General features: G+C 35.0%; 2 protein-coding genes across 2 annotated transcripts in view; both read left to right on the top strand.

The window, feature by feature from the left end:
* The window catches only part of LOC141396772 (ryncolin-4-like), a 315,108-nt gene that overhangs the window by 244,662 nt on the left and 47,830 nt on the right, over positions 1-22,616 (top strand). The window lies entirely within an intron of this gene.
* LOC141397496 (ryncolin-1-like) lies at positions 2,757-6,433 on the top strand. Its single transcript, XM_073973853.1, has 5 exons — positions 2,757-3,003; positions 3,061-3,140; positions 3,231-3,365; positions 5,706-6,116; positions 6,185-6,433. The coding sequence occupies exons 1-5, from the start codon at positions 2,905-2,907 to the stop codon at positions 6,318-6,320; spliced, it is 861 nt and encodes a 286-aa protein (XP_073829954.1). The 5' UTR covers positions 2,757-2,904; the 3' UTR covers positions 6,321-6,433.

Raw genomic sequence — 22,616 nt, 5'->3', positions numbered from 1 at the left:
AATTAACGGTTATTAAATCCTTGGGAGGAAATATTCTTAAGGTCATGACTACTGGTCTGCTATGTATGAGAAACATATCTTAAAAATATTCAGGTATACAGATCAGTAGCGCGATTCTCTTACTCATTTTTTTGAGTTACCAAAGCATGTCGTTAAAATTAAAATGCAAAAATTATGAATGAAAAGTTAAAATAAAATTTAACAACACTGTTGCTATCGGTAGAATTTTACGACTACTTTCTTTTGGTCGGTAACTAACTGAAAAATATCGTTAATTACCGAATTCATAAGCGTTTTAATTTTACCGTTTTTGTCGGTAATTCAAAGAGGTAAGAACGGCCGAACTTGTTATACCCTCACCAAGAGTTGTATTGAAGTAAAATGGAACAATTAGTTTTCTTTCGTTTACGAAAAGACTAAATACCGAATTTCGGGAGGTACCTTTCTATGGGGGCTATAGCATAACTTTGATCTATACCGAGAAATTTCTGGCGGACAGTTTTTAAACTCAAAGAAGACTAAATACCAAACTTTTGATATTTTGGTAAAATAATGCTGAAAATAAAGAGTTACGCTTCTTTGGGGAACATATATATATATACCAAGACAAGAAAAAAGTCCCAATGATCCTCGAACAGACCCTATTCATATAAAAATTTTGAATATTTGTGTGGGTGGTACCACAATGCCCAACTTTCATAAACTAAGTTTCGACAATATTTAGAGATCCAAAGTTTGGACCAAATCGGTTGCTACGTCTATGGGAAATCGCGCGTAACATTTTAGCGAATATTTTCGAACTTTTGTAGGGGTGGTACCGGAAGAAGTGGACCTATGAGCACCACGTACGAATTTCATCTAATATTCGAAGGAATATTACAATATCCAAAGTGTTGGCGAACGCAGTATTCAGTTCGAGCTCTCCAGCCACAACATATGCCGCCATAGGGGTTTTTTAAACATTTCGGGCTGTTTTCTCAAGAAGTATGGACTTGCCCCTGAAAAAAGCTTTTACTGTCGTAATTGAGGCAGCGAATGCAAGTTGCTTCAACAAAAATCAAAGTGATTCGAGAGCAGGTCTTAAAGTGAATTTATACAAAATGTTGTGTGAGAGGTACCCGAAGGAGTGGATAAATATAGTCCATATTCGAACCTGATCTATACCTGGTAGATATATTAGGATGTGTAAAGTATGGACCAAATCGGTGACTCCCATCAACGGTTATCGTGCGCACAATTTTTCCAAATATTTTTGAACTTTTGTGGGGGAGGTACCTGAAGGCGTGGACCGATATGGCTTATCTTCGAACTTAAACTATGTTTGCACAAAATATTACGAAGGCCATATTTTGGACCGAATCGGTAGATCCGTTCGAGAGTTATCTTGCGCTCCAACCACTACACACGGTGTCATAGGGGTTTTTTGTACCATTCAGCCTATTTTCTCAAGAAGTATGGATTTGCCCCTGATGAAACTTGTACCGTCGTATGGGGGGCAGTAAATACAAGTTGCTACAACAAAAATCAAAGCGATTCGAGAGCAGTAGTGCGATTCTCTAACTCATTTTTTGAGTTACCGACAAAAATTGGTAAAATTAAAACGCAAAATTATGAATTAAAAGCTCATAGAAAAGTTGACAACACTCATGCTATCGGTAGAACTTTAGGGCCAAACCTGTAAGTACACCTCCTGAATCGTTCAAAAGCTGTGAATACCAAATCTCGTGATGAGCATTGAAATCGCCAAGGAAAATTATGTTATTCCCTTGTAGCAGATGGATTAGCATAGGGCGTTATCTTGTCCACATACTGTTGTGCGTGGAAATACTTGTTGTTGATCCCTGTATCATTACGAAGACATTTTCCGTCAACTACTATGGCGAGGTAGGCATGCCCACCACCCGCACATAAAATGTATGTGGCATTTTTTGACTGTTGCAAAAATCGATAAAAAGGAAAACATAAATTTCTTCTCTCACAATGGGTTAATGTTTAAGAGATTAGAGCTCTGTTCCAGAACTAAACAGTTTTTAAAATGTTTACCACTTTTACACATTTTGCGTTCCCGTACACAAAATTTATATAAAAATCGTTTACGACTTTTACCACTTTATAAAGTACGGGAACAGACCATTAGTCTGTACGATAACCCAAAAATTTGTAAAAAATACGTACAAAATTTTACTGAATGCTGTTCGATAACAAAATTATCCAGCAATAGAGAGCGAGTTTGGAGAGATTTTTAGAGAGTTTTGTGACTGAGAACTTGCAAATTTTTACTGGGAAAATTTGTCCAGCAAAAATTTGCAAGTCTGATCAGCTGACTTTTAATCACCTGTTCAATGTAAACAACTCGAAATGTTAACATTTTTGACCAAGAAAATTTCACAATTGCACTCTTTTTAGATTCTAAAGCGTTGTGGATAGGATTAAAGAATTAAATAAGTAAACTGCAATTTTAAAATTTATGTTTTTGTTCCGTTTGGTTTAAAATGTCAAAAGAAACAAAACCAAATTTCATACATTTTCGGAAACAGCTGACTTTCTTGCAAGCTTTTGCAAAATGCTGTTCGATAACTTTCTGCAATTTTTCCTGCTTGAGAGAGTAAAATTCACTGAGAGAGGTTGCTGGAACTGACTGAGTAATTATTGCTGGGCAAGTAATCGTACACACCTATTATTGACTACAAGTGAAATTATTGTTTCAAGTTAAAGATAAGAATTAAATCATCCATGTCGCTTGTCTCCAATAAATTGTGACAAAGAAAGGGGCAAGTCGTTTTCATTAAGAATAAAATTATGTATGTAATTTGAAAACAGTGCCTTTATAAAACGGCTTTCTTTGGACGAATATGTCGTCAGTATATCTCGGAACCTTGTGATTGTGGTATAACATTTTGCAAAATGAAATTTATTTTCAAAATTTTCGTTTTTATTCTTTTATTGAAAATTATATTCGCGACTTATGAAGCTGCTGATAATGCCACCAGCGAAGAATATTATGTAAGTGGTAATGCAAACTCACAACAGAAAATTTCCCCTTATTACGTTTATTCTCAGGATCCATATGAAGGTGAGCATATTTTATGGAGACATTTGTTCATAAAATTGAATACAATTTTGCTGGAAACGAACAAGAGGTTGGTATTCGAATGTAATTGTTCAAGTTTGCGACAAACAATACCTCTGGACCTAATCTAATTCTTCTAAACCCATATTTGTATTTTCAGACAACATGAACAGGATAGAAAAGTAATTGATATGATGGAACAAATTCAAAGGATGGATGCTACCAACAAAAAGATATTGGAACATGTGGAGGAAGTGAATGGGATGAACAAATTTAATATGATATCTAATAACCGGTATGTATACCCGCAATATGCCAGTCACGAAGACATTTCAAACATCAAAAATGTTTTTGAAGAACATTAACAATTGTGGGTTCATTTTCGGAATGAAGTATCTGTAAAGAGACACTCTAAGGGCCATTATTAAATGTGTTCTTTTACTATCTGATGGATTTGAAAATGCAAAATAAACTAATTTGGAGGTATTAAAAATATAATGTTCACATTGAAAGTTAATGACAAGAAGCTTATCCTTGATATTGAATCATCACTTTTAACTTAAAGTTAACCGGAACGCTGTAAATCTGTTCGGTAAATCCAAACTATAACAAAAGAAGACTTATAATAATGGGGGTAAGTGTTTCCAGTTGTCAAGAATCTTCTCCAGTTGTGGATATAGGTTCATGTTTAGTAATATCTAAAAAATTTGCAATAAAGTACGAGGAAATCGATTGACAATTGTAAAAATTAGGCCCGAAAAATTTGATTTTTAGAAAAAATTTCGTATTTGGATACAGATTTCTGTGAAGCTATGTAGACCAAATTTAGGACGCATACATATCAAATAAATCAGAATCGCGAGTTCTACAATCGTATACATGATTTTGGAAGAAATTGTCAAAAACACTTAAAATCTTTAAAATGTGAGCGTCATTTAATGGTAGATACATATCAATTTTTGAAAAAATATACGTCGATGAGATGATCCTAATTTAGTTGGCTTCTATTTTTACTTTGACAGGAAAATCGTGGTTTTATCTCAAATCGAGAGAAAACAAAAAAAAAAAAAGACACGTTGGCTTCAACCCATTTTTTAAAACAATTTAACATAAATATAGCCACAGCTTCCACGTAAATTGTTTTAAAGTCAATATTTTTTGCCAAGTCTAAAAGCATTTCATTTTTCATTTTTCGCGAGTTATAAAAGGGTTAACCTTGGCTACAACTATGTTAAATTTTCAAAAATATTTCCCATATACACTTTGATACGACCAAAAATGCGTCTCATCGAAATAATAGGTTTAGATCCCAAGTATCTTGGGACAAAATGAGTTTCAAACAATTTGGGGTCGATCTAGCAACCCATTGGGTTCAAAATTTGGCATTCGTGGTGCAATGGCATGCACGCCTTGCACATTAAAGGTCGTCGGTTCGATCCCCCGGCCAGTCAAAATCAAACACTTTTCAACGGTGGCAAAATACCCCTCAGTAATGTTGGCGACGTTTGCTGAGTATTGCAGCCTTGTACAACTTCTCTACAAGTGGTGTCTTAGATACGCCGTTCGGACTCGGCGATAAACAGTAGGTCCCATATCATGGAGCTAATATGAATCGGGGTGCACTCATTGATATGAGAGAAGTCTCCCCTGTCCCGTCTGGGATGTTTGTGGAACAATTAAAATATTTTATTCAAACTAGTCTGGCTTAATCCCATTGTTGCTGTTTTAATATTTTAAAACAACTATTTTATTAGAGGGTAAGGCAGGGAATACTATAGTTTCGATCCACGCCACTGGATCTCATCAGTTCCATTAATTCTTGTTTGTGGATATTCTCCACCGTAGTTATTTTTCAATAACTTCTTCAACAAGAAACTTTTTATACCCAAACATCAATCGTCAGCTCGAAGTATAAACGTAAGCAAAGAAAAAAGTTCAATGAGAAGTTTTTCCTTGGCAACCTCATACAACTCCGACGAAAGTGTCTGCGAAAACAATTCAAACCTCTTCCACTTGTATGTGTCGTCGAATTTCGACGAAAGCACACACCAAAATTTGGTTGGACTGCTTTACAGCAAAAGCAACACACGTCGTGCCAGTGTCTTCAATTTGAAGCATTAAATATTAAAACAACAACAATGGGATTAAGCCAGACTATTTTGAAAAAACAAAATTGCAAACGCTATCCCAATAAAAAAACGCCACAATGCTTCAAATTGTATCCAAACTTAGTAGTTTAGGTAACCGATTTGGTCATAACTTTGCAAATGGTACAATTTTTTTCGGTTGCAAATCCATACTTTCTGAGAAATTGGCCCAAAAAAGTAAAAAGAAAAAACTGTAGACGTGAGAAGTAGTGTGTTTGCTTCTTTTCTTTAGATCCGAGGCTGAAGGTATATCTCTGTCGACACCGCTGACTGATTCTTTCTAACTTGTTCCGTTCTATACTCCATCAGTGACCCCCACACCAAATTGCAGAATTCTAGATCGTCTAGATTTCAAGTTTTTAGTTTTAGCCATCTCGTTTTGGTGTTGATCTGTCATTCAGTCAATACCTAACTAATTATTATTTAAAGTTATTGTGATTAAAATTATAAAATTATAAAATTTATGCTGTTTTACATAATTAATGTAGGTCTATATGGACAACGATTGCAAGGAGAATGGATGGATCCGTCGATTTTTATAAAAACTGGGCCGAGTATAAGGCCGGCTTTGGTAATCCACCTTCTGGAGAGTTTTTCATAGGTCTTGAAAAACTTCATCTATTAACCACTGCTGTGCCACATGTAGAATTAAAAATAATACTTAAAACGTGGGACAATGAGGAGCGTTACGCTATCTATGATGACTTTCAGATAGGCAATGAAACGGAAAAATATCGAATTAAATTATTGGGTGCATACAGTGGAACGGCTCGAGATGAAATGCGGTATCACGATGGACAAAATTTTACCACAATCGATGAAGATAATGACGGATATGATGAAGGAAATTGTGCAAAGTTATGGATAGGTGCATGGTGGTTTAATAGCTGTTATAGCAGGTATAGTTCTTTCATGTCATACCATTGAAATTTGTATTTATATCATTTTTAATACACTTTTCTTTCAGCCATTTATTTGGACCATATAGACAAAAAGAGAAGGCAAATACAGACGGTATTAACTGGAATAATCGTGAATGGAAAGGCATATACTATTCGTTGAAATATGCCGAAATGTTGTTGCGTCCAAAAGTAGCAAAATAATAAAACAAAATATTACGAATAAATAATTCGATTTTTCCATCTATAATATTATGTAATTACAAATATATAATAAAAATGCTTCCTTTTTTCTTATGCATGAATACAAATAAAAATGCGTTTTATTCAAATAATGGTTTGAGACGCTATCTGTACGTTGTATATGTTGAGACCAAATCCGTTTTACAAACATTTTTGTCAATCTTGCCAAGTCCGCCCGTCTGAACGGTTGGTATGCATAATAACTTTTAAATGGAGTAATCGATATGGTTCAAAAATGTTACATCGTAAAATTCTATACCAAACATAGATCTCATAAAACTTAATTTGTTAATGTTTGACTTATTAGGAGAAGGTCATTAAAAATTTCCCTTAAAATTTAGTTTCAAGTATTTTTTACCAGTTCACATACTTCCACAAATAATACTCTCAAAGCTTTAAAAACACACTACGATCACTAAACTAAAATGATTGATGCGCACAGTAACTCCCAACAGATGTAACCGCCGTTGTCCAAATTTTGCATATCGATATATGTCAACCTTTGAACTAATGTGAATCGGGGTGGACTCATAGATATGAGAGAAGTCTCCCTTGTCCCATCTGGAATGTTTGTGAAACAATTATTATATTTTTATATTTATGAAGCAAGTTTAAAAGAAATATGAATATGGACTGTAGCGATCCACTCCTTTGGGTACATCCCACACAAAAGTTGAAAAAATCCCTTAAACATAGTTTAAGGACAGCTCTTGGAACGTTTTGAAATGTTTACAGCAAGAAGTTGTCCTGTCATGGGTGCATAATGAAACTATGAATGTCCACTTTGTGGGTAGACGTCGCTTTGCGGGTCTGGTGGCATATTATGCGGCTAAAATTTACAAGATGATGAGATCATTCTGTCCATTAAGACATACACTAAAAAAAACATCATGCCACATTATGTGGATGGATAAGAAGAGCAAAGTTGATTGGCCAAAAAGGGAATCAAACAAAACAACATCAACTAAAAAAAGTAAAAGTCGTTAAGTTCGGCCGGGCCGAACTTTTTATACCCTCCACCATAAAATAGTCTTAATTAAAATGGAATAATTAGGGTCCTTTTACAATTTTAGGTGGAACAACTTTTCGACAATGGTTAGAATCCTACTGCCTCCCACTATTGCTTAAATTACACTGCGAACCCAAATGTTGGGGCAGAGATAATTCCTTTTGGAGATGAAAGCCCTTGGTGTGTGTATATTAAAAACCCCGAAGGACAGATGCGCCGTGAGTCGAACTTCCGCGTTATGGCGTGATGAAGTTTTTGCAAGAGACCCTGTAAGCCATCATGAATTAGCATTATATCTTTGTTTGTTGTTTTTGTAGAGCACTTAAGCAACAGTGAAAAAAGATATAACGCTAATTCCTGATGGCCCACAGAGTCTCTAACAAAAATTTCATCACGCCATAACGCGGAAGTTCGACTCACGGCGGATCTGTCCTTCGGGGTTCATAATATACTCACCAAGGCCTTTCTTCCCCAAGAGGAATTTTCCGTGCCCCAGACTTTCACCTCCATTTTGTTGCACTGTGTTATCTAATCTAATCTAAAACAAGTAAAAAGTCGTTAAGTTCGGCCGAGCCGAACTTTTTATACCCTCCACCATAAAATAGTCTTAATTAAAATGGAATAATTAGGGTCCTTTTACAATTTTAGGTGGAACAACTTTTCGACAATGGTTAGAATCCTACTGCCTCCCACTATCGCTGAAATTACACTGTGAACACAAATGTTGGGGCAGAGATAATTCTTTTTGGAGATGAAAGCCCTTGGTGTGTGTATATTAAAAACCCCGAAGGACAGATGCGCCGTGAGTCGAACTTCCGCGTTATGGCGTGATGAAGTTTTTGCAAGAGACCCTGTAAGCCATCATGAACTAGCATTATATCTTTGTTTGTTGTTTTTGTAGAGCACTTAAGCAACAGTGAACACGGATATAACGCTAATTCCTGATGGCCCACAGGGTCTCTAACAAAAATTTCATCACGCCATAACGCGGAAGTTCGACTCACGGCGGATCTGTCCTTCGGGGTTAATAATATACTCTCCAAGACCTTTCTTCCCCAAGAGGAATTTTCCGGGCCCCAGACTTTCACCTCCATTTTGTTGCACAGTGTTATTTGATCTAATCTAAAAAAATGTGTTCAGCTAGGTGAAAGGTACCACCTACGGTGCTATATCAAAGAGTCCACCTATCTTTAAATTTTTTGACGGAAAATTTTTATAACAGCAGGGAACTTCAAGAGTCAAATTGAGGGTAGTTTCATCAAAACAATGTAGACCCTCAAAAATGGACCCATGTTGACGAATTTTAGTGAAGAAATTTCGTGACCACTGAACATTCCCGAAAATCGGGAGGTACAGTTATATGGGGGGATATACCAAAACATGGACCTATATTGACGATTATTTTTGAATACACAAAATTGCAGCTAAAATTCTCAAAATACCGATAATTACAGTTAGTTCGGTTAAAAATTGTAGCTAAAATTCTCAAAATACCAAAAATCGGGAGGTACCGATATATAGGAGCTATACCAGAACATGGACCTATGTTGACGATGTTTCGTGGAGATGTTTCATGACCACTGAGAACCTAAAATGTCAAATTACAGTTAGTTCGATTAAAAATTGTAACTAAAATGCTCAAAATACCGAAAATCGGGAGGTACGGTTATAAGGGGGCCATACCAAAACATGGACCTATGTTGACGATGTTTGGTGGAGATATTTCATGACTACTGAGAACCTCAAATGGCAAATTGCAGATAGTTCGGTTAAAAATTGTGGCTAAATTTCTCAAAATACCGAAAATCGGGAGGTACCGATATATGGGAGCTATACCAAAACATGGACCTATGTTGACGATGTTTCGTGGAGATGTTTCATGACCACTGAGAACCTCAAATGTTAAATGACAGCTAGTTACGTTAAAAATAGTAACTAAAATGCTCAAAATACCGAAAATCGGGAGGTACGGTTATAAGGGGGCCATACCAAAACATGGACCTATGCCCATATCCTTTAGGATATAAGTTTATTGATCACTAGGAACCCTAAGTGCCAAATTATAGCTATTTCGGTCTGCAAATGTGGCGAAGAACGTCAAAATGCCTCAAATCCGGAGGTACCGTTATATGGGGGCTATACCAAAGAGTGGACCGATATAGCCCATCTTCGAACTTGACCTGCCTATGGAAAAAAGACCCTCGGGTGCAAAATTTCAACACTCTATCTCAATTATTGCGGACGCTATAGTGATTACTACAGACGGACAGACATACGGACAGACGGACATGGCTAGATCGTCTTAGAATTTTATCCTGATCAAGAATATATATACTTTATAGTGTCGCAAATGATTATTTCGATGTGTTACAAACGGAATGACAAACTTATTATATCCGCCATACTATATATAAAAATTGCAATATTGCCAAAGGTGCATTAAATGCTCTGAAATATCGCAATTTGATAACAAATTGGTCCAGAAAGGTTTGATATATATTTTAAATTAAATTAAAGCTATTAATAAGTTATTACGAAAAGCGTATATGTCATTACAACAAATAAAATTAAATAATGCATAACTGAACTCCAATGCATTTGGTGTGGAAACTTTTTTGGCGATAGAGAAAAAATGATACCATACCACGGCTATGCGGTGGTATTTTTGTTATTCGCAAAAATTGCAAAAAAAAAAAAAGTTATAACCCTAATATACATATGTCCACGTTGTTATATCGCAGAATTTTATAACTACAAAGAATTGTCGTTATTTTTGCTATAGCGAGTTTTTTCGTATTTCGAAGATTTTTGCCTAATTTTTAAGAATATCGACTGTAATACAGATTTTGGGTTTCCTTTTAGTTGGAGAACCTCCATGCAGAAAGTGCAAAAATATATATATGTATACCCACGTTTTAATCCAATCCCCATATAACTCTATATTATTCCATGATAAATGTAAAAATAAACAATATTACAAAGGGTAAAGAATGGTGGAAGCTGGTGAAGGAAGTAAATAATCAGCAACCAAAAATAAGTCAAACGCTATCTGCAGAAACTTGCAAAGAATATTTCACAAATCTTTTAAACCCTGAACAGACTGCACCGAATATATTATATGTACCAATGCTCGTAACAGACAATTTCTTGGATAAGGATATTTCATTGGAGGAAATCAAACACATGCTAAGTATGGTAAAATTACAAAAGGCACCGGGAGAAGACGGAATTCCGTATGAATTTTTTATTAATGCCACTGATGACTTCCTTATTGAAATAGCCCGTTCATTCAACAGAGTTTATGAAACCAGAGAAGTGGAAGATTGCTTTGCGAATTCAATAATATTTCCTATTCACAAAAAAGCAAGCCTTAACGAAGTTTCGAACTACAGAGGCATATCTTTCATGAATAGTGTGGCCAAAATCTTTATGGGAGTTCTCAATGAAAGACTATTAACATGGGTTGAAAACCGAAAAATTCTGCTTGAGTATCAGGCTGGTTTCAGGAGGAATTATTCAACCGCCGATAATGTATACAATCTAGCAGCTATAGTCAACATAAAACTTTCAGAGAAAAGGAAATTGTACGCTTTCTTCGTGGACTTTAAAGCCGCATTTGATAGCATCAGCCGAAGTTTACTAATCTACAAACTTCATGAAATAGAAATTTCCTACAAGTTTGTTAAAATTATTGAAAGCATGTATCAAAACACAAAGTCAGCGGTTTGGACGGGGGAAGAAAGATAGGATTATTTTAATACAGTATCAGGTGTGAAACAGGGCTGTTTGCTGTCGCCTCTACTATTCGCCCTGTACATAAATGACCTCCATGACTTCTTGAAAGGAGGTATTGATATTGAAGGTGTGAATATTAGAATTTTGCTGTATGCAGATGACATAGTTATAGTTGCGGAAGATAAAAGCATACTTCAAACCATGATAACGAATATAGAAGGATATTGTTTAAAATGGAACCTAATAGTGAACATGAGCAAATCGAAAATAATGGTTTTCCGAAAAGGGGGCAGACTGTCGGCACAGGAAAAATGGTTTTATCTTGGGGAAGAGATTGAAGTCGTTTCGCAATATACTTATCTGGGAGTAATTGTGACCCCGCAAATGTCATTCCTAAAGCACATACAAAATCGTAATAGTCAATCGAAGAGTGCAATAAATGTAACTTGGAAAAACTTTATAAATAAAACCGAAGTTGCCTTGCCTCAGAAGTGGAATGTATATCAAGCAGTCTGTAGAGCAATCCAGTCCCATGCGGCGCAAGTATGGGGCCATTTACATTTTGAAGAAGTGGACAAACTGCAGCGCTTTTTTCTCAAACGGGTTTTTAAACTGCCGGATTCGACGCCAAACTATGCCCTTTCGATTGAGACAGGCCTCGAGGCAGGACATATCTACATGCTCAAATTACATTTAAAATATATCTGGGGGACTTTATTCCGTTATAACCAGAGTCGATTACCTCGTAAGCTGAGTGAAATACTAGTTCAGAGAAAACTTTTCTGGGTTCAATCATTAAATGAATTGCTTAATTCAATGCAAATGCAGAGAATAGAAGAATATGTCTCACAAAATACTTGGAGTATTATGGAGTCAACCTTAATTGATCGAGTAATATCAAATAACAGAGCTAAAGACTTACTGAGGGTTCACGAAAGCAGTTGTCGTATTTATAAAAATTTAAACCTAACAAGAGGAGTATGCTATTTTAATGGGTATTATAGTGCTCAAGAAATCTCCTGGATATTTAAAGCACGGTGTGACTTAATCCTCCTTAATGGAAATCGTAATATATTACAGCCGGATGTAAATGACAACTGTACCATGTGCAACCTACGTGAAAAAGAATCACTGCAACACTTCCTCGGTATCTGTCCTATACTAAGAGAACATAGAACACAAATATTTGGAAAACCTTTACTCCATGGTCATGAGATTTTATCAATACTGAATGGAGAGGATACGAACGATTGGAAAAATCTAGTTACTTATCTAAAAGCGCCACTTCATTACCGTAAACTAATCCTTACTGGATTTTATTGATATATGTAAATTCTTCTTAACAAATGTATTAATAAGTATATATATCCGTATTTCATTACCGACTGACGACATGTTGTCAAAGTCATAATTCCTTTATTTATTTATTATGCTTAATAATTACTTGAAACTCTAAAAATGTATCTAAATGAAATAATAATAAAGTGATACTACTACTACTACTATAACTCTATTCGCCAGTAGGTGGGTACAGTCCGATCGAACTGGCCATCCCGGCCTTCCCCCTGGCTACGTCGGCTACTGTTTGAGACCACAAATCTCATGTTTGGGTTTTGCCAAAGCATGGTCGAGCTCAGAAACCAATCGGCAAACACTTATCTAAATCCTGACAATATGCTATAAGTCGGAAAAATGCAATGATTGTTGTTTCGGCTGTATTCTCTACTTTAAATATAATGTTGCAAAAGAAGCGTTATAATTTTTTCTTAGAAGTTTTTGGACTCGAAGCAAAGTGTTTAGCTGGACTCTAAAACGTATAGTTTTCCTTCTTTTAAAGGTGCCGAAAACTTTGAAGGGTAATATGGGTGTGTTCTTACATGCCATTCTCTTGGTTCTTGGTTGAGAAAATACTCTTACTACATTTTTAACAAATTACTGACCTTTTATGAAAGTAACATTTATGATTAAATTTTTATCACATATTTAAAGTAGAAAATTACAAAAAATGGGTTTTTGGAATTGCTTGAGTTGCGTCCATTTGCGTGAAAATGTGTAGGCCACATGAAGCTTTATAAGCATGGAATGGCAGATGATAGGCAATACTATAACAAATGACTTGAATGTAATACGGACCAAATAATACGATATCCAAATTCTGAGCATATTGTAACAATAGATTTTTACATTGCCATCTTTTTGAAAGAAAAAAAAAAAAACAAATAAAAATGTATCAGTCGGTTTTGCCGACAGTGATATACCCTCAGCCTGTGTATCGATAGATAGATTCCCTTGGCAAAGATGTCCAAAGGATCCTCGAACAGAACCTTAACCACACAAAAATGTTGAACATTTTTATGAGTGCCACCACAAGGATTGTACAGATAATGCTACAATTTGAACATAAAATAAGTTTCTACAATATTTAGGTATCCAAAGTTTAGACCAAATCGGTTGCTACGTCTATGAGATATCGCGCGTACCATTTTAGCGAATATTTTCTTACTTTTGGGGGGAGGTACCGGAAGGAGTGGACGTATAAGCACCAGCTTCGAATTTCATCTAATATTCGAAGATATATTACAATATTCAAAGTGTGGACGAACGCAGTATTCGGTTCGAGCTCTCCGGCCACTACATATCGACGCCTCCAAACAATAGTATGCTAAGTCGACTTAGCATGTTTTCAAGTTCTTTACATTTTTACATTTTACGTCCTTTAACTTAAATTCTGTCAAATTTTGGTAATGATCGGTCAATCCGAACAGAAGTTATAAACAAATGTTTACTCAGAATAGTAGTGAAGGTCAAAGAAAACTGTAAACTTTGAGAGCTTCTCCTGCAAAACTCACTTTTCAGACTTAGCATACTATTATTTGGAGGTGTCGATATGGTGCCATAGGGGTTTTTTACAACTTTCGGGCTATTTTTTCAACAAGTATGTATTTGCCCCTGAAGTAACTTTTACCGCCGTAATTGAGGCAGCGAATGTAAGTTGCTTCAACAAAAATCAAAGTGATTATAGAGCAGGTCTTAAAGTGAACATATCCGAAATTTTGTGTGAGAGGTACCCGAAGGAGTGGACAAATATAGTCTGTATTGAAGGGTGATCTATATCCAGTAAATATATTAGGATGTGTAAGGTATGGACCAACTCGATCAATCTCTTCAAGAGTTATCGGGCGCACAAATTTTCCGAATTTTTGTGGGGGAGGTACGGGAAAGATATAACCCATCTTCGAACTTCAACTAAGTTTGGACAAAATATTACGAATGCCAAATTTTGGATCAAATCGGTTGATCTGTTCGAGAGTTATATTGCGGGTTTTTATACCGTTCAGGCTATTTTCTAAGGAAGTATGGACTTGCCCCTGATGAAACTTGTACCGTCGTATAGGAGACAGTGAAAAGAAGTTGCTACAACAAAAATCAAAGCGATTCTAGAGTTGGTCCTAAGCTGAACTTTTCCGAAATTTTGTGTGGGAGGTACTTGAAGGAGTGGACCGATTGGGTCCATATTGGAACCTCATATAAGTCAAGTAGAAGCTTGACGATGTGCAAAGTGTGGACCAAATCGGTTACTCCCTTCAAAAGTTATCGTGCGCGCAAATTTTCAGAGCATTTCCGAAGTTTTTGTGGGGGAGGTACCGGAAGGAATGGAGCGATATAACCCATCTTCGAACTTAAACTAAGTTTGGGCAAAATATTACGAATGCCAAATTTTGAACCGAATCGGTTGATCCATTCGAGAGTTATCGCTCGAGTTAACTTTTTATTTATTGGTCAAACTTATTTTATTCTTAGGAACAAATAAAAGACCGTAGTTTTGATTCAATATGACTTTATTTGTTTAACTGTTTTCTTTAGAATGAATTGTTTAATACCGTAAAGGCATATTTATTTGTCAATACATATTTTGTATCTATTGAATCAGCAAAAGCCGGCAGTTGCAACTTTCTATGCTTAGCCTTGGCATTTGGAGTTCAACATACTTAGATCCAATTTCATTTTAAATATTTTTGCACAATTATGCTGACCTCGTCGTGGTTAGCATAAGTGTGCATATTAGGGTGGTGAGAGTATGTAACTCGCGCACCAGCCAGCCAGCCAGACAGACAGACGGACGGACATTGCTAAATCGACTCCAAATTGTCTGAAACGGATTTCATCCAAATATACTTGGCATCTAAAACCATTATTTCGAGGAGGCATATTTTGCCCGTATGAAAGTGTATATGTATACTCTCGTTAGTATAAATGCTGAGGGTATAAAAAACATTTATATTAAATGGTGGAATTAAAGATTAATGAATAACTGGTAAAATTATCTTTATCTCTTATTTGTCCTAAAGATTATTTTAACAAAAGACTACAGAGAAAGATAAGGTGTAATAATGGGTCCATTAGTTACATCCTCAACTTTTCTTTCGTATTAGAAAGTATTAAACAAAATATATATATACATATATATAAGAGTAATCAATGCAGCATTCCTATGACTCATTATTAGACATCGGATTTTGCATATTTGCATATTTTTTATTAATAAAGATACGAAAATTCTGCTTGGACCAAAATTCGTTTTGAAGAAAACTGAATGCAATGACAGGCTCATATTTTTCATTTTTTTGCATATTTGAATATTTTGCATATGCACAAAATATGCAAAAAATATGCAAAATATGCAAAAAATATGCAAAAAATATGCAAAATATGCAAAAAATATGCAAAATATGCAACTAATTTTTTTGACGAAAATCGTCAAATTAAATTTGGAAAGTCATCAAAAAGTGTTCTAAATTAAGTTTATTGTCGTTAAACGTCGATTTCTTAGCAGATTATTATGTTATTATTTATTATTCCGTCACAGCAATAAATCTGGACTAAAAGACTTAGAAAATTTCCTATAACCCAGCCTTCTTATTACAACATAAGTTGCTTTCTAATACAAATTTGTTCAAAAACTCAATCAGAAATGTCAAAATTAACGTATCCAAATATGTTGATAGTTTCTGCTTGGCCAAATTGTCTGACAGAATATCAAATGAGCTAGAAATTAAGACTAAGACAATATTGATAGACTGCGGAATCCTATGCAAATGCATATATGGTTAGGATGGTCGTAGAGAAAATCTGTTTAGACAGAATCTCGTTTTATTACAAAATAAAACGAATTAGGCCCAGAAATTTTTGCATATTTTGCATATTCTGCATATCGTGCATATTTTGACATATTTGTACATATCTGCATAAAAAGAGCATATGCAAAACCATATGCAAAAATATATTCAAGGATTTGTGGTCTAAATATCCTACCAAAATGGCTGAAATTTGGTATTAAGTCTTCGTTAGGGATATGCAACTTTACAACTGAAATCTGTCCGCATAGGTCCACGTCTTCATATAGGCCCCATAGAACGGTACCTACGGATATTCGGTATTTTGAAAGTTGTAGCTTCAATATCCCACCGAAATGACTGAAAATTAGTATTTAGTCTTCGTTGTGGGTATAAAACTTTTCACTTGAAATTTGTCGGTATAGGTCCACGCCTTCATATAGCCCCCATAGAACGGTACCTCCCGATTTTCGGAATTTTGAAGGTTGTGGCCTCAATATCCCACCGAAATGACTAAAATTTGGTATTTGAGTTTCGTTTGGGGGTATAAAACTTCCCACCAGAAATTCCTCGGTGTAGGTCCACGGCTTCATATAGCCCCCATAGAACGGTACCTACCGATATTCGGTATTTTGAAAATTGTAGCCTTAATATCCCACCGAAATGATTGAAAATTGGTATTTAGTCTTCGTTGTGGGTATAAAACTTTTCACTTGAAATTTGTCGGTATAGGTCCACGCCTTCATATAGCCCCCATAGAACGGTACCTCCCGATTTTCGGAATTTTGAAGGTTGTGGCCTTCATATTACACCGAAATGGCTGAAATTTAGTACTTAGTCTTCATTTGCAGTATTAAACTTTCTCCCAGAATTTTTTCGGTATAGGTCCACGTCTTCATATAGCCCCCATAGAACGGTACCTTCCGATTTCTGGTATTTTGAAGGATGTGCCCTCAATATCCCTCCAGAAAGGCTGAAATTCGGTATTAAGTCTTCGTTGGGGGTATAAAACTTTCCACCTAAAATTTGTCGGCTTAGGTTTAGGCCTTCATATAGCCCCCATAGAACGGTACCTTCCGATTTCTGGTATTTTGAAGGATGTGCCCTCAATATCCCTCCAGAAAGGCTGAAATTCGGTATTAAGTCTTCGTTGGGGGTATAAAACTTTCCACCTAAAATTTGACGGCTTAGGTTTAGGCCTTCATATAGCCCCCATAGAACGATACCTCCCGATTTCGGTATTTTGAAGGTTGTGGCTGTGGTTATACATTTCTCTATTTTATTGACTTGTCTGAATTTTAAACAGAAAAATTGTACACATAGACATTTTTGTACCTATTATTGAAATATTTGTTGCATAAGAAAATATGTAAAATGCATAAATTTTGCATATGCAAAAATTTATGCATTTTGCATAATTTTGCATATGTCATATGTTTCGATTGCAATGTAATCGGAAGCCAAAAATATGCCCAGTCCCAAAATTTGACATGAATCGGACCAAAAATAGGGGTTGCATAAAATTCCGCTGTCTAAATATTGAATATTACATAAAATCTTTCATATTTTACTAAAAACATATAACATATAAAAACATATACAGGGCAATCATGAATATTTCCCTCCGAATTTTCCGCACGGAAAATAATTTTAGAAACTCTTTTAAAATCAATATTTGTTAAAAGTTGAAAGCTACTAGATTCGCTTCATGATGGCATATTCTAGTCGAATCGACAAAAATATTCCCTTTTTGGGCATAAATATGGAAAAGAAATTGTGACATTTGGGAAAGGAAACAAATTATGCACGGAATTTTTATTCATGATTGCACTGATAACTATATTTTAATACCCTAAGGGTATTATGTCTTAGTGAATGAGTTTGCAACATGCAAAAGGAAACAAAATAGACCCACAGTTCCTTTTGATTATCTGCATAGATTCGCACTTATCCATCTGGCCAGGTCATTTTGAAAACAAAGTACAGGTCACATTTATAGACCAATTCGCATAAAAATTGGAGATTTTTTTGCCCTAGGGCGATCCCTGTTTATTTTGGTAAGAATCGATTCAGATTTGGATATTGCACCCATATATACAGTATAATCTCGATAATCCCTACACCACAGGTTTCGGCGGTGTCCGAATTATCAAATTGTCCGGATTAACGAATAGTAAAGAAAATAATTTATTTTCTATGATTAAATAACTCGTGGTGGTTATATAATACTCTACGTACTCTAAGTGTTAAAAATAGTGAGATTTTTCTATACGTCAATCCGGACATTTTTATTGGCATTGCCCGTATTTGTTCCTTTCCTTACTTTTTACCAATTTACCATGCAACAAGACTCAATTTTCCCAAATTACAGAAAACGCCAATAAGATTGTGAAAGTAGAGCTAGAAATATGACGTTTTTAAAGTATACATCAGGATGTAAGCAAAACACGGGACAGGTTTGAAATTTCATTTTTTCTGAAAATTAAGATTCCTTGAAATCTTTGCCTTTTAGGTGTATAGTGCCTTTGGCAACTTTAATGACAATATTGCGGCGAATATTTTTCTTAATATTTTATTTATATCCTAGACAACAAGACTAATGTGTTATAAAAGGTGTTATATCCTTGTACTCGACAATTTTTTCTAAATGTTGCTGAAAAAATGTATACAGCAACTGCTCCATTAAACAACTGTCCAAATTCGAAACATTTGTAATAATTAGTTCAAATTATCGAGTACACGGTCAGGTATAAGTTAATTAATTGTATAATTTCTTTTCGACTGCGTTATCAAAATTGTTTTCCTGTAGCAGGAATGAAAGAACTATATTTTTTAGCATTCCAAATGCTTTTCTAGCAGAAATATCTGAGTGGTTTTGCCATGTTAAAGATAATTCCAAGGGTTTGACTTATTTTACCACTACCAGCCAATGTGTGGTTTTTCTGAGTGATGTCATTTTGCACTAATCATTTGGTGTTCTTCACATCAATTTTAACCACATCCCACTTTAAATAAAACTTGTTGTTTTTAAAAATTTGAAAACAACAAAACCCGAGATTAAGCTGAAATTATTTTACAACAATAAAATAATGCACATCTCAACAAAACTGTCAAAATTTAAAAATAATGCATTACTTTTCGCCGAGGAGTGAACATTTCCCAATTCTGCATTAAGCGGTTGTATGCGTACAATATACATATAAAATTATGTATTTTTAGTGCATTAAACTAAAACCATGTCATCAATATTAAAGCGGCAGTTAGAGCATTTGTCCAAAGAAGCTTTTTGACCACAAATATAGGACTAAACACTATAAAATATATTCAAATCTAATATGTGGATATTCAAAACGTATACTTCTAATTATAGTTATATTCCAGAACCTGGAATCGTAAATGGTACTTTAGTACTTTTTCCCATTTTGCGCTAAAAAACGAACCCTATTTCCAAAAACTAGATAAAATTGCGCTTTTATCTAAGCAAAAATAGCGATGACTAACTCTAGCTCCTTTGTTTTTCTGTTAGACAATTTTGGCCGATTTGAAACTATCACCATATTTGGATACGTTGATTTTGACATTTCTGATTGAGTTTTTGAAATTTTTCCATTATCTATCTACATTTGTATAGGAAGCAAATTATGTTGTAATAGGAATGCTGGGTTATTTGACATTTTCTCACCTTGTGAAAATTGATTTAAGTCTTGTTAGTCTAGATTTATTGCTGTGGCGGAATATCTGGAGAGTCTCAATAACATAATAATCTGCAAAAAAAACTATGTTAAATGTCAAAAAACTTAATTTTGAATGCTTTTTTGATGATTTTCCAAATATAATTGACGATTTTCGTCAAAAAAACACTTGCATATTTAGCATATTTTTTGCATATTTTTTGCATATATTTTGCATATTTTTTGCACATTTTTTGCATTTTTTTTGCATATTTTTGATATGACCCCAAATATCGAAAAATTGACCCTCAAAACGCCTAGATCCAAAATTTTAGTCCAATCGGATAAGAAATAAAAAACATGCTAAAATCCGATGTCTACTCATTATATATACATATATATGTCCTGTTTTATTTGTTAAAGAAATGTGATACAAAATAATATGAACATATCACAACAAATAAAGTTCATGTAGAACATAGTGCGGTAACATTATATGATTATATATGATTATATGACTCATTATACTGATAAATATTGGCAAATAATGTATGAAATTTTTTCACAATGTATTGAAGTTAAATTATTTTTTATTATTATTTCTCATGGCAGCACTACCAGGTAGTCGTATCACACCAGCTGATCGAATATGAAAAGTCAAATCCCTTTATAAAAAAAATTATTTTTGTTGTAATTTCCCCAACAACATAAAGAAAATTTTGACATAACATATTCAAATTTTACGATACCACTACCTGGGTAATTGTGCCATGTTATTTCTTAAGGGGAACAAAACGTCGTTCATTGACACTGCGATAACAAAGTTCCAATAGATATGAGAGAAGCACGCAAAATTGGATGAATACCGACCAATACGACTGTGTATAACTGAAATGCCATTTTTAACCCCTTGTTTCTGTCTGAGCTGTTGGTCACTGTAAAAATATTCTAAAAAAATTAACGATTATTAAATCCTTGGGAGAAAATATTCTTAAGGTCATGACTACTGGTCTGCTATGTATGAGAAACATATCTTAAAAATATTCAGGTATACAGATCAGTAGTGCGATTCTCTTACTCATTTTTTTGAGTTACCAAAGCATGTCGTTAAAATTAAAATGCAAAAATTATGAATGAAAAGTTAAAATAAAATTTAACAACACTGTTGCTATCGGTAGAATTTTACGACTACTTTCTTTTGGTCGGTAACTAACTGAAAAATATCGTTAATTACCGAATTCATAAGCGTTTTAATTTTACCGTTTTTGTCGGTAATTCAAAGAGGTAAGAACGGCCGAACTTGTTATACCCTCACCAAGAGTTGTATTGAAGTAAAATGGAACAATTAGTTTTCTTTCGTTTACGAAAAGACTAAATACCGAATTTCGGGAGGTACCATTCTATGGGGGCTATAGCATAACTTTGATCTATACCGAGAAATTTCTGGCGGACAGTTTTTAAACTCAAAGAAGACTAAATACCAAACTTTTGATATTTTGGTAAAATAATGCTGAAAATAAAGAGTTACGCTTCTTTGGGGAACATATATATATATATACCAAGACAAGAACCTTCGGTAAAAAAGTCCCAATGATCCTCGAACATACCCTATCCATATAAAATTTTGAATATTTGTGTGGGTGGTACCACAAGGCCCAACTTTCATAAACTAAGTTTCGACAATATTTAGAGATCCAAAGTTTGGACCAAATCGGTTGCTACGTCTATGGGAAATCGCGCGTAACATTTTAGCGAATATTTTCGAACTTTTGTAGGGGTGGTACCGGAAGAAGTGGACCTATGAGCACCACGTACGAATTTCATCTAATATTCGAAGGAATATTACAATATCCAAAGTGTTGGCGAACGCAGTATTCAGTTCGAGCTCTCCAGCCACAACATATGCCGCCATAGAGTTTTTTTAAACATTTCGGGCTGTTTTCTCAAGAAGTATGGACTTGCCTCTGAAAAAAGCTTTTACTGTCGTAATTGAGGCAGCGAATGCAAGTTGCTTCAACAAAAATCAAAGTGATTCGAGAGCAGATCTTAAAGTGAATTTATACAAAATTTTGTGTGAGAGGTACCCGAAGGAGTGGATAAATATAGTCCATATTCGAACCTGATCTATACCTAGTAGACATACTAGGATGTGTAAAGTATGGACCAAATCGGTGACTCCCATCAACGGTTATCGTGCGCACAATTTTTCCAAATATTTTTGAACTTTTGTGGGGGAGGTACCTGAAGGCGTGGACCGATATGGCTTATCTTCGAACTGTTTGCACAAAATATTAAGAAGGCCATATTTTGGACCGAATCGGTAGATCCGTTCGAGAGTTATCTTGCGCTCCAACCACTACACACGGTGTCATAGGGATTTTTTGTACCATTCAGCCTATTTTCTCAAGAAGTATGGATTTGCCCCTGATGAAACTTGTACCGTCGTATGGGCGGCAGTAAATACAAGTTGTTACAACAAAAATCAAAGCGATTCGAGAGCAGTAGTGCGATTCTCTAACTCATTTTTTGAGTTACCGACAAAAATCGGTAAAATTAAAAAGCAAAATTATGAATTAAAAGCTCATAGAAAAGTTGACAGCACTCATGCTATCGGTAGAACTTTAGGGCCAAACCTGTAAGTACACCTCCTGAATCGTTCAAAAGCTGTGAATACCAAATCTCGTGATGAGCATTGAAATCGCCAAGGAAAATTATGTTTTTCCCTTGT

This window comes from Musca autumnalis, unplaced genomic scaffold (genome assembly GCF_047663935.1).
Source record: "Musca autumnalis isolate F117 unplaced genomic scaffold, ASM4766393v1 scaffold_3, whole genome shotgun sequence".
Lineage (NCBI taxonomy): Eukaryota > Metazoa > Arthropoda > Insecta > Diptera > Muscidae > Musca > Musca autumnalis.
The sequence above is the reverse complement of the archived record's forward strand: the minus strand, read 5'-3'. Positions and strand labels throughout refer to the sequence as shown.

Coding starts and splice junctions, on each gene's coding strand:
- LOC141397496 (XM_073973853.1), top strand. CDS start 2,905: ATGAAATTTATTTTCAAAATTTTCGTTTTTATTCTTTTATTGAAAATT. Junction 3,004..3,060: donor CCACCAGCGAAGAATATTAT/GTAAGTGGTAAT, acceptor GTTTATTCTCAG/GATCCATATGAAGGTGAGCA. Junction 6,117..6,184: donor TTTAATAGCTGTTATAGCAG/GTATAGTTCTTT, acceptor CTTTTCTTTCAG/CCATTTATTTGGACCATATA.